Source organism: Sprattus sprattus (assembly GCF_963457725.1).
Source record: "Sprattus sprattus genome assembly, chromosome: 13".
Classification (NCBI taxonomy): domain Eukaryota; kingdom Metazoa; phylum Chordata; class Actinopteri; order Clupeiformes; family Clupeidae; genus Sprattus; species Sprattus sprattus.
Window position 1 is genome coordinate 7,181,519 of NC_137911.1, and position 18,435 is coordinate 7,199,953.

The 18,435-nt window shown below is 40.9% G+C and overlaps 1 protein-coding gene across 1 annotated transcript; it reads left to right on the plus strand.

Moving 5' to 3' along the window:
- Positions 1–10,600: 10,600 nt before the first annotated feature.
- On the plus strand, positions 10,601–16,589 carry atp6v1c2 (ATPase H+ transporting V1 subunit C2; the record flags this gene model as incomplete). Its single annotated transcript, XM_080850314.1, has 12 exons — positions 10,601–10,729; positions 11,709–11,776; positions 12,744–12,826; positions 13,764–13,858; positions 14,019–14,110; positions 14,300–14,398; positions 14,491–14,559; positions 15,175–15,267; positions 15,370–15,457; positions 15,764–15,861; positions 16,238–16,367; positions 16,494–16,589. 12 exons carry the CDS (start codon positions 10,601–10,603, stop codon positions 16,587–16,589), a joined length of 1,140 nt encoding a protein of 379 aa, XP_080706440.1.
- Positions 16,590–18,435: the final 1,846 nt, after the last annotated feature.

The following is an 18,435-nucleotide window of genomic DNA, read 5'->3' on the forward strand; positions in this document are numbered from 1 at the left end:
GGGTCTTAATGAAATGTTTGTAACATACTTTGGTCAAAATACCACAAGGATAATTTTAAACAGCACCCTTTTTAGACTGTCTAAAACAGCCCTGCTTAGAGGGACCGGTTTGAGTGACTCTTCCTTTAAAGGGTGACATAGGCTACTACAGAAACAGCCGGATTATAATTTGCATATGTTGGAACATTTGCATAATTGCTGGACTAGTCTAAATATCCTCTTTTAAAGGATAGTTAATAGTTTATTGGTTAGGACCACAATGACGTTTTGTCAACCTTTAAAAAGCGTTGTTAATTTTGACGTCACGTTCTTTTGACATATTGCATAAACCGTGCGCCTACACGAGAGCGTCTCACTCACAGCTCTGTGGCTGGAGGAGGCGTCTCGTTTGCGGTCATCTGTAAAAAAAAAAAAAAACATTACTGTTTTACAGTTGCTAGTTGGATATGGATCCCAGCGAGGAAGACGGCATAGGCCACGGCAACATTTAGGTTGCTAAATGAAGAGACAGGAAGTTTCCCCGCAAGATATTTTTTGCAAATTTATTTTTTGGTGTGACTGTTAAAAAGCGGTTAAATACTTCTGTTCTGTTAAATATCCTTTCTGATAGACAGGTGTGGAAACCCACCAGGAGAGGGCGAAATTGTGCCGTTGGTGTTCTGTCTTCTCTGTGAGGAGAAGATGAAGTGGAGTTCGGATGTGAGCGGTGCCGGGGAATCCCTTCCTGCATCACGACTCGGTAATTTATTATTCTTTATTTCAGACACCAAGTTCCATATAAAGTAACAGACATACAATTATAATAAATAAATAAAAATAGAAATAAAGAAAAACAAAAAGATACAACACACATAATACAGTGCATTAAAAAGTATGAAGACATTTGTGCCAATGTCGTCTTAAGTTTGAGGTAAAGCGATAACAGCTCTTTAGAGGGTTGACCAGAGCCTCTACTATGCAGTTCTCAGACTTGTCCAGTCGACACATGAAACCATACATCAGTTTTCTCAAGAGCGCCTCACAAGTTGGTACGTGCTTAGAAACAAACAACTGACGAGCACTATGCCACCTAGGCACATGAAGCAGCAATCTAAAAGCATCATTGTAAGCTACTTTCAGTTTCTGTATACTCCTTTTCCTGTAATTAGACCACAAATGAGCAGTGTACATTGGTGTTATGTAGGTTCTAAACAGGGAACATTTAACCGAATCTGAGCACATAGAAAACTTTCTTAATAACATATTGGCCTGAGAATATATTTTGCAGCGCTGTCGATATATATCGTTGTCATCAGTCCAATCATCAGAAATGACATGGCCCAGATATCTTATTTCCTCACGGGCACCAAGGGGACTGCCAGATAGATAAAAGGTAGGGAAGGTTAATTTCCTATCCTGATTACTTCTGACTATCATTATGTGGCTTTTCTTTGCATTATATTTAATATCATGGTCTATGCCATACTGAGAGCACACCCTAAGCATCTGTTGCAGCCCAGCACTGTATGGGCTGAGTAAGACCAAATCATCTGCGTACATCAGATGATTGACAATAGATTCCCCTATAAGACAGCCTGTATTTGTCTTATTCAGCTGGCTTGATAAATCGTCCATATAAACATTAAACAAAAAGGGAGATAAAATTCCTCCTTGTCGAACTCCGTTGCCAACATAGAAAGGAGCTGATACAACATTGTCCCATTTAACATGAAAAGTTTGATTGGCATACCAGAACACCAAAATCCTCACAAGAGGTTTAGGGACACCTCTCGCTAGCAGCTTCATAAACAGTTTTTCATGACAAATTCTATCGAAAGCTTTGGAAGCATCAATAAAGCATAAAAATACAGATGAATTTAGACTTTTGTACCTAGAGACAATCTCCTTCAGAGCATAGATACAGAGATCAGTACCATGTTTTCTTTTAAAACCAAACTGATTGTCAGCAGTCAGAACATACATTTCCAATTTCATTAATAGAATTCTCTCAAACACTTTAGACAAGATACTGGCTAATGCAATGGGTCGATAGTTGTCTTTGCTGTTCAGTTTACCAGACTTATCCTTAAGAACAGGCACTAACAGCACTGACATAATAGAGTTCGGTAGAACACCATGAACCATAATTCCAGTAAGACACATGGCTAGTAATGGACTGAGTCTATAACTGGCATTTTTTAGATGCTCTGCAGAAATGCAATCCATACCACAAGCCTTGTTGTTGTCAAGCATGTGGATGGAATCATAGATATCTACTGATCTAACTATCATGTCTGCTGAGAGACCTTTACATTCATTATCAATTCTAACGGTGTTACTTTTAACACAATTAAATAGTTTACTGTAATGCTCTCGCCATAGATCAGCAATCTTCTCTGGACAACTAATCCCCTCGATATCAGAAGGGAGGGGAGTTCTGTTATTATTTATGATCTTGATCTCCTTCCAGAAGTCAGTAAGATTGTTATTCTGCATCTTTCTGGCCAGCGAGTCTGCTCTCATTGTGTTTTCATTTTTCTTAACAAAACGAAGTGCATATTTAAAACTAGCATTTGTGAGTTTTTTGTTTTCAAGCAACACTCCCTGTCTGGGTCTGCCTGCCTCTGACCAGAGTCTAAAGGCCTCTCTAGCAGCAGCATGTTGCTCAGACACAAACTCATTCCAGCCAGGTCGTATGTTAGGGACCTTCCTCTTGTAATTAATAAAAGGTTCACTGGAAGTATAAAGACATTTGACAATATCATCATACATGGCACAGAGCTTTTCAGTATGATGTGTATCCTTGCAGCTCATATCCGTGCACATAAGGGCATCCCTAGGCAATTCAACATCACTGAGTAAGCTATCAGTTAATAAAGAATATCTGTGCATATCCTCTTTGGTCAATTTTGACCAGTCCAGTTTTCTTGAGGGAGCAGCATTACCATTGTTGGCCAGCAGGGGTACACTCTCAACATTTAGCAGCATAGCAACTGGTATGTGATCAGTGGTGGCCAGTCCATAACATATCTCTATACTTTCCAGTGAGTCATGAGCATCGGCTGTTGTCACAATATGGTCTAGCCAGGAAGTTGTGTGCCAAGCTTCACTTACATAGGTAAAACTTGTATCAGGCAAAAAAACTTTACTTGATATAATTAAGTTAGTTTCAGTACAGAACTGCTGCAGATGTTTTGCGAATAAAGATTTATCTGACATGTCAGCATTAAAATCACCCATGACATAGACACAAGATGAGCTGTTGTCCTCTATGAAGGACTGAATAAAAGCCAACCTGTTTAGAAATTCATCCTCATGGTCATAGGATTCATATGGTGTGTACACATTTAAAATAGTGAATCTCTTTTCATTATAATTAAACTCCAACCCAATAGCCCAGTCAACATTAAGACGCACCACCTTCACCATTGGGTCATATTTTTTGTTCCAAAGTATAGCTACGCCACCAGCTATCCTCCCACAAACCATTCTCATGCTGAGATCGGTAGTGGACTCTCCAGCACCATGAAAGTTCTTGTTTAGGGTGTTCAATTTGTCTAGATCTTGCTTGGCCATCCAGGTTTCTTGGAGGCAGACAATGTCACTCTCGTCCAGCAATGTGTCCACCACCAAACGTCTTGATCTATCAGCAGCAGTATGTCCTACTCGGAGGCCACGAGCGTTGTAGGATACGACCCTCATTAATGATCTTCCACGGTCCCATCAGGGCAGCTGGCTGGTGTCTTCCTGGTCTCTGCAGATAGGCCTCCAACATTCACCCCAGCATCAAGACTAAGCTGAAGCTCAGTATCCTGAGAGCGGGGGGGTTGCTCTGGTCTGGACGGGCCTCCAACTTCTCCTTTAAAGCGACGAGGCTCATAGTAGCGTCGAACAAAGGCCCCTGAGGGCCAGAGCAGTGGGTCATACATCTCCGCCACATCATTGCATTCGACGGTGACACAAAAGGAGCTAAATCTGCTCTGTGTCGCCTCAATTTTTCGACACTTCACCTCTCTTTTCAGTTTTTCTTTTAAATAGTCACAGAGAGTGCTGGCAGCCAGATTGGGATCAAACTTAGTTGCAAATACACTCACTATCTTTGTTTTGACAGCCACTATGTTGCTGACCACACCAGTCCCAATTATGCCGGTCTTCTTTCTGTCATGCCTTGCTGGAGTTTTCACAGCGCGAGGTGTAGGGCGTAGATGGGCAGAGGTCTCAGGTAGCTGCTTCGGTCTACGTCCATCCCTCACCACCTTGCTCCATGCAGGGGACTGTGTCTTTCTCTGGGCTATATCCACGGTTTGGGCTGGTTGACTGGAATCGGTCTCACTGATCGTTGGTACTGGTCCGTCATTAGCCCTGGAGGAGGTTGTTTCAGGGCCTAGGGGCTTCCCCGCCACAGTTGAAGGGCCCACCAATGGATCCAGTGAGTTCGCTGCAGCAGAGAGGACTGGAGTTGAGGCCAAAGCGCCCAGGCCTGGTGGCTTCTCCACAGCAGTCAGACGTTGGTCAAGGGTTGCAGAAACCACCCGCAATGTTTCACTGGCTGCTACCTGAGAGTTAACTGTTCTTTTTAGGAAGTCAATATCAGCGTTTATTTGCTGCATTTTGCCGAGAAGTGCTGACACGTCCATGTTGTTATATGAAACAGCAGGAAGTTCATCCAGGAAATGTGACACAAATCTTGGTATATCTTCACCACATTCATTGAGCACTTGCAGGCACATTTTTACATTGTTAATGTCCTTCTTTTGTCCTCTATGCACTACCCAGCGTATGCTGTTTGGGAAGAGTTCTGACAACACAGTCTTAGAAGCTTCAATCCTTTCAAAACTGAAGCTGCTTGTAGCAAGCGAAACAATGTCATTGTGGCTCAAAGTTCGTAGTTTAACCACCATAAAATTCAAAAGTTCATCCTCAACTATGACTTTACCTTCTTTGGTATGGTAAATCTCCGGTTTAATCCGAGAAAACTCTTGACAAGACTCTCCTGCACCATGCCGTGTTACTTCGGCAGGAATCTTGCATCCGGCAGCCATCTTGCATCCGGCGGTCACAATGTCTTCTTTCATATTTTTCTTTTCTTTAGCTGATTTCATGTTAGCTGGATAGGTTATTAGCATATCTTCATTTTTGGAAGATGCTCCTGCTCTTGTCTCCACTGCAGTATCCATTATGATGTCATTTATTGACAGTTAAGCTAATACTGCTAGTTATTAATCTTCTCAGTCTTTCCTTCTATAGGTTTAGATGTTTTCTTAGGGTTCCTACCTCCCAAGTTTTCTTGTACAGGTGGTCTCCTTGGACTTTCCAATTAGTTTGCTATATTTTGTGTATTTAAAACAACCATTTTCTAGCAAAAATTGAGGTTTACTTTAGGAGCTCATTTTAACTGCTGCCATCTGACATCAGCATTCTAGAATTCATGATAATGAGGTAATGAATGTTGAGGTGTGTGTATTGTTTTTAATCTTTTTTTATTTGTTGTAAATCATTTGTATTGTCTTTGTTATCTTTAATTTCTAAGTATCTTGCAAATATTGTAAAAAGCTATAAACATATACTAATACACACGCATATAAGATAAAACAATTCATACAACTATATTATGTCTGGATGGGAGAATCTCTGTAGTTTAGTTCATCATAGGCAGGGAGCTCCCAGCCCTGCAGGACATCTTCCACACACGATGCATCAGAAAAGCTGGCAGGATCCTTTAAGACTGCTACCATCCATCCTTTAGACTTTTTCCCCCTTTGCCTTCTGGTAGGCGCGTATTCGATCTCGCACCCGTAGATTGGAGAGCAGTTTCTTTCCAAGAGCCATCAGGCTTTAAAATGGACAGTGATACAGTCTCGCCACTTTACATGTTACAGTTTTCTACTGTTTGCACTATTAGCAATATTGCACTACCTGATACCAGGCACATTTGATTTGTCTTTAGGTAAGTATAGGTTGGTTAGTATAGGTTACTATATGTGTATTATATGTATAGCAGATTGTATTGTATAGCCTATTTATCTTGTATATTAAGTAGATTCATTTCTTGTTTATTATATGTGTATTTATGTTCAGACACTAATATGTTATGTTATGTTATGTTATGGTAGGTTGTTGTGCGGTGTCTTGTCCTAAAAATTGCAGTGCCCAGTCTGACTCAGTGTTTTTATGTGCATCTGACAAATACATACTTGAACTTGAAATTGTCTGTCAACATTTTATTATATTACACATATACTACAGTCTAACGATTAGAAAACAATGCAGGCTGAAAACTTGAGCAGTATTTCCGTAAAACTAACATGTCACAACACAATGGAAGAGATGCAATTCCTGGTAGAGCCCACTAGAAATAAATCTATTCTGTAGCCCTCTTGGTTCCCCTCTGCTTTTTCACATCTCAACTGTTCATCCCACCCAGCCAGCACACACTACATGCTAATAATATGGCTGGCCACATCTTTTGTATTTCTTAATGGCCCTCCTGCTGCTGTTGCTGCTTCTTCAGACACAGAGAATGCTGTTTCAACCTTTAAAATTACCTTTTGTCATTAATTTATCATTTTCTGTAAAAAAAAAAAAAAACATTCCTAGTGAAAATTGCTGTGTGTCACATGAAGACTTTTACATGTCGACTTAGTACAACATGTGGAGCAGATACATAGAAGTTCTAAGCGACACAGCAATTGCTACGGGTGAAAGACCCTGAGAGAGATAGAGAGATAGAGAGAGCAAATAACAGGGATAACACTGTACAATGGGAAAACAACCTCTTGTTATTCAGTGTAAAGTTTGCTAATTTTGTACTGAGTGTAGGTTGGACAGTTAGGCACGGTGAGAAGAAGCTCATCTTGAGCCTGCTGGTGTGTGAACAGACACCTGTAGTGCTTGCTGGGTAGCAGAATTGTAAACCTGTTTCTGATTGGGATGAGTGGTGTCTGATGATGGCTTTTGCCCTGTGGAGGCATCGTTTTTGGTAGATGGCCTGTTTGCGGGCCAGATGGGCACCGGTGATCCATTGGGTGATTTTCAGCACCTCTTTTAGGGACTTGCAAGTGGCCGTACCATACTGAGATGTAGTCTGTGATTATGCTCTCAATGGTACAGCACCAGAGACCCACCAGTATCCGGGATCTTCTGCCCTTGATATGGAGAAACCATGAGCACCTAAAGGGAATGCAACAGTGTTAAGTTGGGAGACACACACACACACACACACACACACACACACACTACATGCTTGTTTATAAATCACTTAATGAGGAATGATCAAAAAACCTCTCCGATAAGTTTCAGCAGAACACGCCTGCTAGACCTCTCAGATCACTGGAGAGAAATCTGTTGGTAATCCTTACTGTCAGACTGTCAGGGTTTGAGTAGGTTTTCATCTAACTCAAAAATCCACAATTGAATTTAGGGATGTTCACAAATGGCAAGTGGTTTGCATATGCAAGTTCTGTACATAAATGTTGCAGTGTTTACATTTGTGAATCACGTTTTTTTTTACAGAAGAATATTGCAGGGGATTTGGGCACATTTTGTTGGGACGCTACCCCCACGGTTAGCTGTGTTGCTCATTCCAAGAAAGGACGATCCTTGGAAGGTGTACCTCGTTGTCAAGGTGACTAATCAGGCTTTCCAACGATATACAATACAATACCAATATTGAGTCTATTCAGTCAATATTGAGAATAATTGGTATTATTCAAGAGGAGGAATAACCGACCGAAAACTTCACATGGATCAGCCTATTTTTATATCAATTCAAATATTGACCTCAAAATATTATTTTATGGCCTGATAGAATTCATCTTCATTTTCATATTTTCACATTATTCATTAGGTGTAAATACAAAAAAAAGTCAAGTTCTTTAAGGAGAAATATGATTTCTATTTCATCTCTGCATTACCGGCACTGGCATGAAGAGGGCGAGTGTGGGAAGTGCCTGTGTGTGGCCCCACTGGTTAAATATTGAGCGCAGCGCTAGTCATCCGCCCAGCTGGGCTTTCATTATGGGGCTCGGGATTCAGGGCCACCGGAGTGTGACTGAGAACACTTGACACCATGACTGAGAGAGCGAGATGGATCCTCTCCTCACTGCCACTACCCCTGGCATGCCAGGAAGACCCTTCGGCCAAGACCCAGCCTACTTACTCAGGTTTACTTTCATCTCTCACTTTCATCGCAATCATCTGAATGCAAATATACAAAAGTCTGCTTGTATTCACGTATAAGACACAATTCTAACTATGAGTATCATCAATGCTTTGATATATTAAAACCAAGCTAGGCCCATGGACTCGAGACCCCATTTTGAGGAAGCATGAAATATTTTGTCATTTCACCACTAGGGGCCCCTGTGATAAGCAAACATGTGTTTTGGCTAATACCAGTTGATGTGTTGGCCTTAAAATAACGGTAATTCTGGTAATACCGTGAGTGGTCACAAGAACGAGACATGGCAACCTGTCACATCATGTCTAATTGATGTGGCTGCCATATTGGATTTCATCAAAAGATTTGATATTTTCTAAACCTCCAATACAGCCAAACTAAATCCGTGGTGATATCAAGGGTGGGACCTATCATGTCAAACAGGTTTTATATTTTATATTGGATTTAATGAAAAACCTTAAAAGTGTTTTAGCGGCCACAAACCTTGTTGAAGTTCTGAAAGCAATATGAAACAATGTGACAGCAATATTGCTACTACAACTCTTGCCCTTTTCTTCCAGTCTGATGACCAAAAGGGAGAGTCCAGCAAACTTTAGAGTATCGGGAGCGCTTTCTCCCTCTCTCTCTCTTTCTGCATACTTGCTCTCTGAATGAAATGACAAAGAACACGAGTGATAGATAGATTGATGGATACTTTTTTTAATCCCGAGAGAAATTAAGGGGAACTCAGGGGAGAGAGTGAACGCAGTTCCCCACTACCAGAAATTGTGCAGTCGAGATTCCTACATTTCAGGAATTCGCTAGGGTCAGCACGACCAGAGTGCAATGGCCGAGCCTCGCCCTGGGCAAACAACCTTCTTGATCATTGTATCGCCCCTGCCCGGTAAGTATGAGACAGGCGCATTCAGCTCCTCTTCCTCTAGTCTAAACCTTAGAAAGCCTCCTGAATATGCTTAGATTTTATGAATTTGACCTAATATCAGAAATATTGGAAAAACAGGTATAATATAAGGCATTCAGCAGGAAGTGCTGCTGCATCTTTACACTATTACTTTACTATTATCTCATCCGCATATGTTTTATTTTCTGATGCACCTCTGATTTAAGTGTAGGCCTGTTGCTGTTTAATACAGTCTTTCCAGTTGCTTTAGGAAGTAGTGTCAATATTTATTAACACTGGGTTACAAATTTGATGGGTAAGTATATTTAGGATTACTAACAAGTTCATAATAACCTCCAAACCACTGACATGTTTCACTGAAACAACACTGAGAAACAAAGTAGCTGAGGGCTTTCCCCCGCATTAGGTGGCTTTAATGTAACAGAGGTTACAGAACTGACAGCAAAGGAGTGTCCTAGGCAGGAGTCCCTGACACCGTGACAACCTAACGCAGTGCAAACTGCCTGCTGCAGGCAATATAAATTAAGGTAGGCTATATGAATGGGCATTGGCAAAGAAATATATGATTTGATGACTACCACTGCCTGTATTTTCTATGGAGATGTATTTCACAGCAGATATGGTACCAACCCAGGCAAATGTTACAGAATCTCGGAGCTAAAGATCAAAATAGCTTTAATTTGTGTGCATTATTTTTGTGCTGTCAGCCTCCCTAAGGAACACGGAGAAACGTCGTAGCCCTAGGTGAGGCAACTTGAGAGAGGCAACCTGAGAGGATGGAAAGGCGTGACGGACCATAGCAATTGCATACAGCAGGTTACTCACACTGTGATGCAACAATGCTTGCCGGTCATCGCTTTTGTGCGCAGCCGGACTGGGTAAATTTACCAAAATGCGGACCCAGTGATCTGCCAACCCTCTCCAGTGGGTCATTCTAGTTTTTCTGGATTTAAACTAATTTACCAACAACATGGAATACTTTACGTAAGGGTAAGAATAATACCTATTTGCCATTTGCTTGCACAGATTAGCATATGATCGCTTGACACATTTGATCTCTTAAAATAATGTCAAACAATGTGAACTGTTGGGCTACTGCAAAATATTTAAAATGATTGTGAAGGAACACCGACTTCTATTGGTGAGACTGTTCCGTGGAAAACGTTTGGTCAAGTGAGACGAACTGACCGCTCGTTGCCGGTGTATGATTCCTCTCATTACTTCGTAATTGTCTCTTGACGAACTAAGTGCGGACCTGAGCGCTTTTTTCGCGTACACGCGCGCATCGCGATGTGTAAAAAATGAAAAGATCAGTGGCTGATTATTAAGCATGATTCCTAAATCGCGGAAGACTTCAACGTTTTAATCTATGATTTGCTTGGGCCTCAACAGAAAGACTGTTCAAGCCTGTCGTAAACTCAGCTGTCAAATGTCAAAGTTTACATTTTAAAAGGCAACGCCGGACACCAGTTCAGTGTGACATTTACAATTTCTAAAAAGGAAGGAAGAAAGGCTGCAGAAGTAGCAGTTTCGGTGAAGTTATGACGGAGTTCTGGCTGGTGTCTGTCCCGCTGGACAAGAACAGCTCGCAGTCACTGGAGAAAATGAAGCGGGCTGCATCCAAAGCCAGTCTAGCCTCAAGCTTCAGGTTCCCCATACCAGATCTGAAGGTAAGTATGTGTTCATCATGACTATGTCCCTGTAGGCTACTTAAGTGTAGATAGCTATAATTGTAATGAATTAGACCTTCTCGCTTCTTTACATGGTGAGATTAGGTTACACAAGATGAGTGTACCAAAACGAGCTTTGTGAGAAAGCAACACAAGGTGGCTGATGAGATTTCTGTCCCATATGGAAGACACAGAACCCTACATGGTGAATACACATATAATGTAATTCTAAGTACACAAGCAATACAAGGCTCAAAGGTATATTTCTTGAGGTCAAACGTGTCAGGTTCCCTTTGCTAATGAAGGTGCTGTCTCATATTGCGTCTCTGAAGGACTGCTGAGTGGTTTTGCAAAGTGATCCTATAAGTCTATAAATCTCCTCACTCAATGTCTGTAACTTTCTTTGTTAGTTCTACAAGCAGAGGTGAGAAGTACATAGGCTATAGACCTTTGGAGTTTCCGGGACCAATTATATGTCCTTTATTTTTCCCTTCTCTGTTTCTCCTTGCCTTTAATTAGGCAGATTTGTTGGGTTAACATCAATATTAGATTTTCTCAATTTGCCTCTGTCATGACAGACATTACATAACAAACTTACATTGTTTACTTGTAATTGTCATTCACCAATGGGTAGTTATCTTAATTGGATGCAAAGGAGTGAGTCCTCATTGTCAGGTTTCACCTCCAACACACATCTTAAATCTCACTTTGCTCATGCTTACTTGCTCATGTTCTTACTTTCTCTGTCTGGTCCATGACTAGTCCAGTCTCCCAGTATCATGTGCTTGAAAGCTGGACTAAGTTCCACTATCACCTGACTGCTATAGGTTCTGTGTTATCCCAAATAAATATTTACTGAGTGAAAACTAGTACCCCACAAAGGACTGCCAGCTTCTGATTAGGAAGGAGAGTGTTTTTTTCTGGGAATGTATCGGAAAGTAATGTTATATTGAAGTTTGAAATGTTGTTACTCTCTCAGGTGGGCACACTGGACACCCTGTTGGCTCTGTCTGACGACCTTTCCAGAATTGACACGTATGCAGAAAGGTAACTCCTAAAAAAAATGAAATGTACCCAATTCATCATGTCTTTACTTTGACATGACATTTTTATTTATGCATTTGAGAAAATAAGAGTCTCAGTCTAACTCAGTCTAACTTTGAAAAGACAGAGATATCAATGAGTAGTAACTCAAATACTATCCCTGTGCTTATCACTCTCTTCTGAATATCTCTTGCACATCATAATAATCCTAAGGCTTGAAGTCAAACAGCCCTTCTTTTCACTACTGTATATTTCCCTTTCATCAATATTTGTGATATTGGATTTGGAAGCATACATGGAAATGGCCTACCTCGACGGATTGAAGTGTGAAGGAGGTCTGACATGTCCAGCAATTGGACTCATTCCTTTAGACATGACCTGGACAGGAATCCAAGCCAGATGGCGTGAGGCTTCTAGGTGGCTGCTTGTCCCATTGTGTAAAAGTGGACTTCCCTGGAAAGACAGAGGACTGGGTAAATTCCCCCCAGCTACTGTACCACAGTTATCGGCAACAGGGGACACTCAATCTACTGGTCTCCAGTTTCAAGTGTGGCGACACAATGTTCCATCTTCCGCCATGGCTGCAAGACCTGGAACATTTGCACAAGACACCTATTTTTTTTTTTCTTCCTGTGATGTGTTTTTTTTCCTCTGACGCATATGGTGTCACTGAAGATCAGGGAGATGGCATCCTGCTAATATCAAACGGCTCCAATGGGCTGACAAAACCTTGCCTTTGATGTCTTTGCAGTTCGACTTATTTTTGAAAATTCCCTCTGCTTTCTTTTGCCATTATATTTTATGAAATAATGTACACACAACTGTGATAACCAGTGTAAGTACACATACAGAGGATAACCCAGACAGGAAAATAAACTGATCAAAATGCACATATAAACAGGTCAAGGCAAATGTGGGATATTTATTAAAATGGACTAACTCCTTATTTAATGTCCTTCTACCCCTGCAGTGTGATGCGGAGAACCTCCCAGAGCATGGTGGAGGTCATGGAGCAGTCTGATAAGATTCTGGAGAACGCCCTGGCCAATGGAGGTGAGTGGGAGAGAGGAGCCCAGCCCAAAGGGTTCCACATGGAGCAGAGCACAGAGGAAAGTCATTAGCTAAGAGCACAGAGGCACAGCATCTAGCCGGCTCCCACTTGTTTGGAAGCACCCTAGTCAAGGCAGCAGATCCAATTACATTTACATGGCTGTTTTACAAGGTTAGGTCAAATTGATCTTGATCAAGGCTTTACCTGTTTGTGCTGTTCCAGACGTGGCTGTGCATTGTGGTCTTGTAATGCAGTCAAACAGGATGGCATAGAGGATATAATGGCATTTTTGATTTATTTCAAACATTTTGCTTGTTTTTCAGTTCATTTTGTTGCATTTTCCAGGTTTATTTGTTTATTTGACAGACTTGTGATCGTTCTTTATTTAGTAGTATACTAAATAGTTGCTTGTGCCATCACCCCATAACATCCACACCAAGGAGTTAGCAAATGTGCACAATATAATTTAGACTGTGATCTTTGTTTCAGGTTAGTTTTGTGCAGTGTCTCCATTCAGGGCTATACCAGTGCTAATGGGTGATTTCTAGGTGATGCAGTAAGGTTTTGTTTGCCATATTCCAAGTAAATGAGTGATAACAACATTAATTGTTTTCTGATTAATCTTTACCTTCCTATTCTTTTTTTTTTCATACTCACCCAAAACTAATGCTCACCCACTAGAATACAGGGGCCCAACCAGAGTGTCACGGTTGCAAGCCTACTTCCAGACCTTGCTGGGTACTTTGGAGTGTGTGTGCTTTTTAAAGTTGTGTCAATGCATGTTAAGACACACAGGAATGTGGTGTGTTCATGCTATGCGGTTCTTTGCAGTTGTGCATGGGATGTGGCATTGGTTCGGTTGTGTTTGTGTTAGTGTTTGTGTTGTCACATTGAAATGTGTTTACGACTGACCATACTCTGGATCATACTACCCTTCAGTGGATCTGGCCAGTTATGTGACACGTTTCCAGTGGGACAGAGCCAAGTACCCCACTGCTGTACCTCTCAAGTGTCTGACCGAAATCATCTCCAGGGTAAAACCTTTTTTTAGTCTATTGCTGGTACAATCAAAGGCAATAAAGAATGCATCTGCAGAAGATGTAACCCAAAATACATAGTCTCAGTGTTACAGCCTTGTGTTGTGTTGCGGTATAGTGTGTGTGTGGTATACATGTGCTGTTTTGTGTGTGTCAGCAAGTGTCTCAGGTAGAAGCAGAGCTAAAGACTCGAAATGCGGCCTATTTTAACGTGAAAGCCAGTCTGCAAGGCCTTGAACGTAAAACAGAGTAAGTTTGCAAACCTGTTTAACTCACATGCTTGTGTTGGTTTGTTTCAGGACACCCTGACTGACAAAAAGCCTTAATTTTGACATACACTATGAATGTAATACTAAAATATTATGAATTGCTGTTATGTTGATGGATGCTTGATAAAACATGGTGAGGTGTTATCAGTAAATGTATTTCTTCCCACAGAGGGAGCTTACAGACACGGGTCCTGAATGACATTGTGAAGAAAGAGGACCTGGTATTGGGCTCTGAATATCTAACCACTTTAGTGGTAGTTGTGTCTAGGTCAGTGAAAACATACACAAATGTGGTGTATCTTTATACGTTTTTCACATTGTTTTGTTAAGATGTGTGTGTATGTGTGTGAATCATTTCAGGGCAAGCTATAGCCTGTGGGAGCGAACCTATGAGTCTTTGTCTGAGTTTGTTGTTCCTCGCTCAAGTCGGTGAGTTTATGACTTCTATTTGTTTCATAGTTTTAGTGGAATGCTCATATGTGTATTGTCTTCATTAATGTCTAATGCACTGGATAATCTCAAAATTTGGGGTAAATGTAGGGGTAAAATGAGGTAAAAAAGCCCTGTATTCATGACTATCTGCCAGCAGTACCGTGCTATCATGTTGGTGGCACTGTTGTCACACAGAGAAGGGCACCCTGCTCTTTTTAGGAGCCAGTGTAAAGTTACTGCAGAAAGGAAGAGTGTGTCTGACCACAGTCTGCTGCTGTTGGCAGTCTCAGTTGCGAGTCTTAATTCCTCTCTTGACCACAAACCTTGGCTATCAAGGATCAAGGGCCATAATCTGTGGTCTACGTTACATAAGGAAGGGAGTTAACTGCCATTATTCTTTGTTTAAATTGTAGATATGTACTGATTGCCCCTAAAAACAGTGTTTTACTGGGTTTGTAGATGGTATAACATTGTATGGTTTTGATATGTTAACAACTCCAGTTTAATCCAACTCATCCATGGTGCATTTTTATATTCATAATAGTAGGGGAATGAAGCAAGAAAGTCATGAGCTATGAAATTATGTAATTTCCTCCCATATTTTTGTTGCAGAAAAATACTGGAGGAACAAGAGGGGGGTATTTTCACTGTCACCCTGTTCAAGAAGGCTGTTGGTGAATTTACAACTAATGCCAGAAAAAAGAAGTGAGTCATGCCTACATCTCTCTCCAACCTTCCAATCAGATGCTTGAAATCATTAGGGATGGGTTGATTAAGAACTCACCGTGTTGCCATGGTGCCTGATAGGTTCACAGTAAGAGAGTTCAGCTTGGAGGAGGCAGAGCGACAGAAACAGGAAATGGGTCGCCTCACTGTGGACAAGAAGGAGCAGTATGTAAGTCAGACGAATATGCTTGAAATTAGTGTATAGGTACATAATGATACACTTTGACGATAGTATACCACAAAAATAATATTGCGGCAATAAAGATAGTGTATTGGTGTATAGAATCAGTAGTTTACAAAATAAAATTGTATTCAGAAAATTCACTCTACATATCCAGAAAAAAAAGTAATTCAAAAGAATGCTTTGGCAAATTCAGCCCTGTTTTCCTTTATAACAGGACTTTTAGAATGTTGTAGACAACAACAAGTGAGTGAAAACGTAAAAAATAAAAAAATGAAAAATGCTCTCCTATAGGGTATCTTTGTACGCTGGCTGAAGGTGAATTTCAGTGAGGTATTTGTGGCCTGGATACACCTGAAGGCTCTCAGGGTGTTTGTGGAATCTGTTCTCAGGTAAAGTTGTTTCCCTTGCTTTGAGTAAGTCAGCAAAAACCCAACACTCTCTCATACCCTCTAGCACCTTTCCGATATCCTCAAATTCATTTTTATGATGGTCATGTAGAAGACACAGCATTTACAGCATGGCATCTTCAAATATACAGTATATAAAATACATCAGGTAGCAAGCTAGCTGGCTAGCTTTTATAAGTGCAAACTGTCTTGTTGATGTTCACAAGGCCAGTATATTGGCTTTTAGCTAGCTTTAAATAAACAATTTACTGTTGCTGTAAGAGAAGAGAAGGACTTGATATTTCCTTCGTAATGAAAAGGGTGCTGTAATAGAGACAAATGGGCGTGAACTGAATTTGACTGGTTTGTTGCTGGACAGGTATGGTCTGCCTGTCAGTTACCAGGTGATTCTACTTCAACCAGACAGGAAGTGTGTGAAGAAACTCAGAGAGCTGCTTAGCTCCCTGTTCACACACTTAGACCCTGCAGCTGCAGCCAGCAAACCTGATGTGAGTGGCCTTTTGTATTTAGGAGCTGAGACAGCATTGAACAGGCGTTACTACTTATGAATACAAGTGAGATGTCAAATGGTTTCTAAAATCTAACATTGTCATTTGTCTCCCCCTACTGGTTAGCTTGGGCTTGACATCCCAGGAGTGACCACAGCCCAGCAGGAATACTATTCCTACATATGTTATTCCATCAACATCAACGTAGTAGACCCCAGCTAGCAGCTGAGTATGGAAAACACCACAGGATATTTCATCATTGAAAAACTCACAAAGGGGTTCCAAAAGTTGGTCACATGCACACCATTGAGTTCACTGGGCATGTTTACTCAATGTTGGTATGATGTCACCATGGACCAAAGTTCTCAGTGGGTGCATGGGATATACATGGACTCTAATAAAGAGTGTCCAAAGTATAATAACAGTGACTGGTCACTGCAGTTTCATGTTTATTTTTATAGATGTTGACAAAAACATGATACATTGATGATGATGTACACAAACAGGGAATGTAGTAGAAAGGATTACAACTGGTGAAATTATGTGTTTGATGAATTCCAACTATGGAACCCCTCCATTTCAACATACTGCAAGACCTTCTTCAATGATATGCAAGATGGTAACATACACGTTGACAATCTGTCATGTTTTAACTAAATCTGCCACTGACAAAAGCCTGTTGCATAGTTTAATGTTACTTGCTCATATGTAAACACTATGTGAAGTGCAGCAATCTGAATTTTACTCTGAGAGAAAACAGCTGCACATTAATCTCAGCTACTAGACAGCATAGTCTGTCTGTATGTACATGAACCATATAACCATTCTTTACATTGCTGTTGCAGTCTTTTGCATCATTCCAACCAGAATCTTAAATGGTTCATTATTAATGTATAAAGAAGGATCAAGTTTGCATTTTTAAAAATGTGACCGTATGTGCAACAATGTGAGATGAACGTGTGCATTGTTTTAAGATTCACACTCAAGCATTATCAGTACATTATATTTTATAGAAAATAAAGTACAAATAAAAATAAACATTTGTATAGGTTTACTTTCTACTGTACATAGAAGCAAAGGTCTGAATTAGTACATGTGTCCTGAAGTAGCATATGCATTCCTGCATCTCTGCAAGTAGAGCAAGGCTAGCCCAAAGCTCAATGGTTTTCCAGAGACAAAATGCTTAAAGGTGGGCAAGGGAGTTTTGGTGGGGATTAAAGAGGATCTCACTTAAGGTGGGGGGCTGATGGGGACATAGATGGGATTTGGCATTATCCTACCTGTCACTGGAGTATTCCGTGTCTGCCTCTGATATTATGATGAGCGTATCCAAACACAAATACTATGAGGATTGTGTAGGGCTAAATTTAAAACATGCTAAAAACAGAGGTGGTTTATCAATGTTCATTAGTGGCCAGCGGATACAGAACTATGCAGTGAGAAAACCTTCCCCGATTTTTTTTGAGACGTGCTAGTTACACACAACAAACCCTAGAATATAGGTGTAATTGCCATGTCCAGTGTCTGACGGTGCAGGTTCAAGTCCAGTGCAGGACTATGGTCATATAGATAAAATCTCATAGCCAATGGATTATACCCAGAAATCAAACCCAGCGCATCTCACAGCAGAGACTGATTTCACAATGTTATCCACAGACATCTATGAACTTAGAAACTCCGTCAGAGCACTTTAAAAGCACATGATGGCACAAAGACTAAGGCCGAATCTCGATTCTTCCCCTTGCCCCTTTTTCTTTGTCTTAACCCTAGTACTTGCAAGTGTAAGGGCCAAGGGCTGAAAACTTTCCCCTATGAAATGAGACGCCACTCGGTTTCGGGTACGTCACTTGGCGTCCCTGGATAATACAGGATGGTACATGTAAAGCACAGGTCGATGTCTTCAAACGGAATTCGCGGATAAGTTATCTGTAGACATGCGTGACTGTATGTGCTATGAAACTAGCGATTTAAAAAAAGTTTCAATTATGGTTGGAAATATATATACGACTGTATAGAGCACAAAACTAGACTGTCGTAATTGTTTTGTGGACGGTACATGTAAAGCACG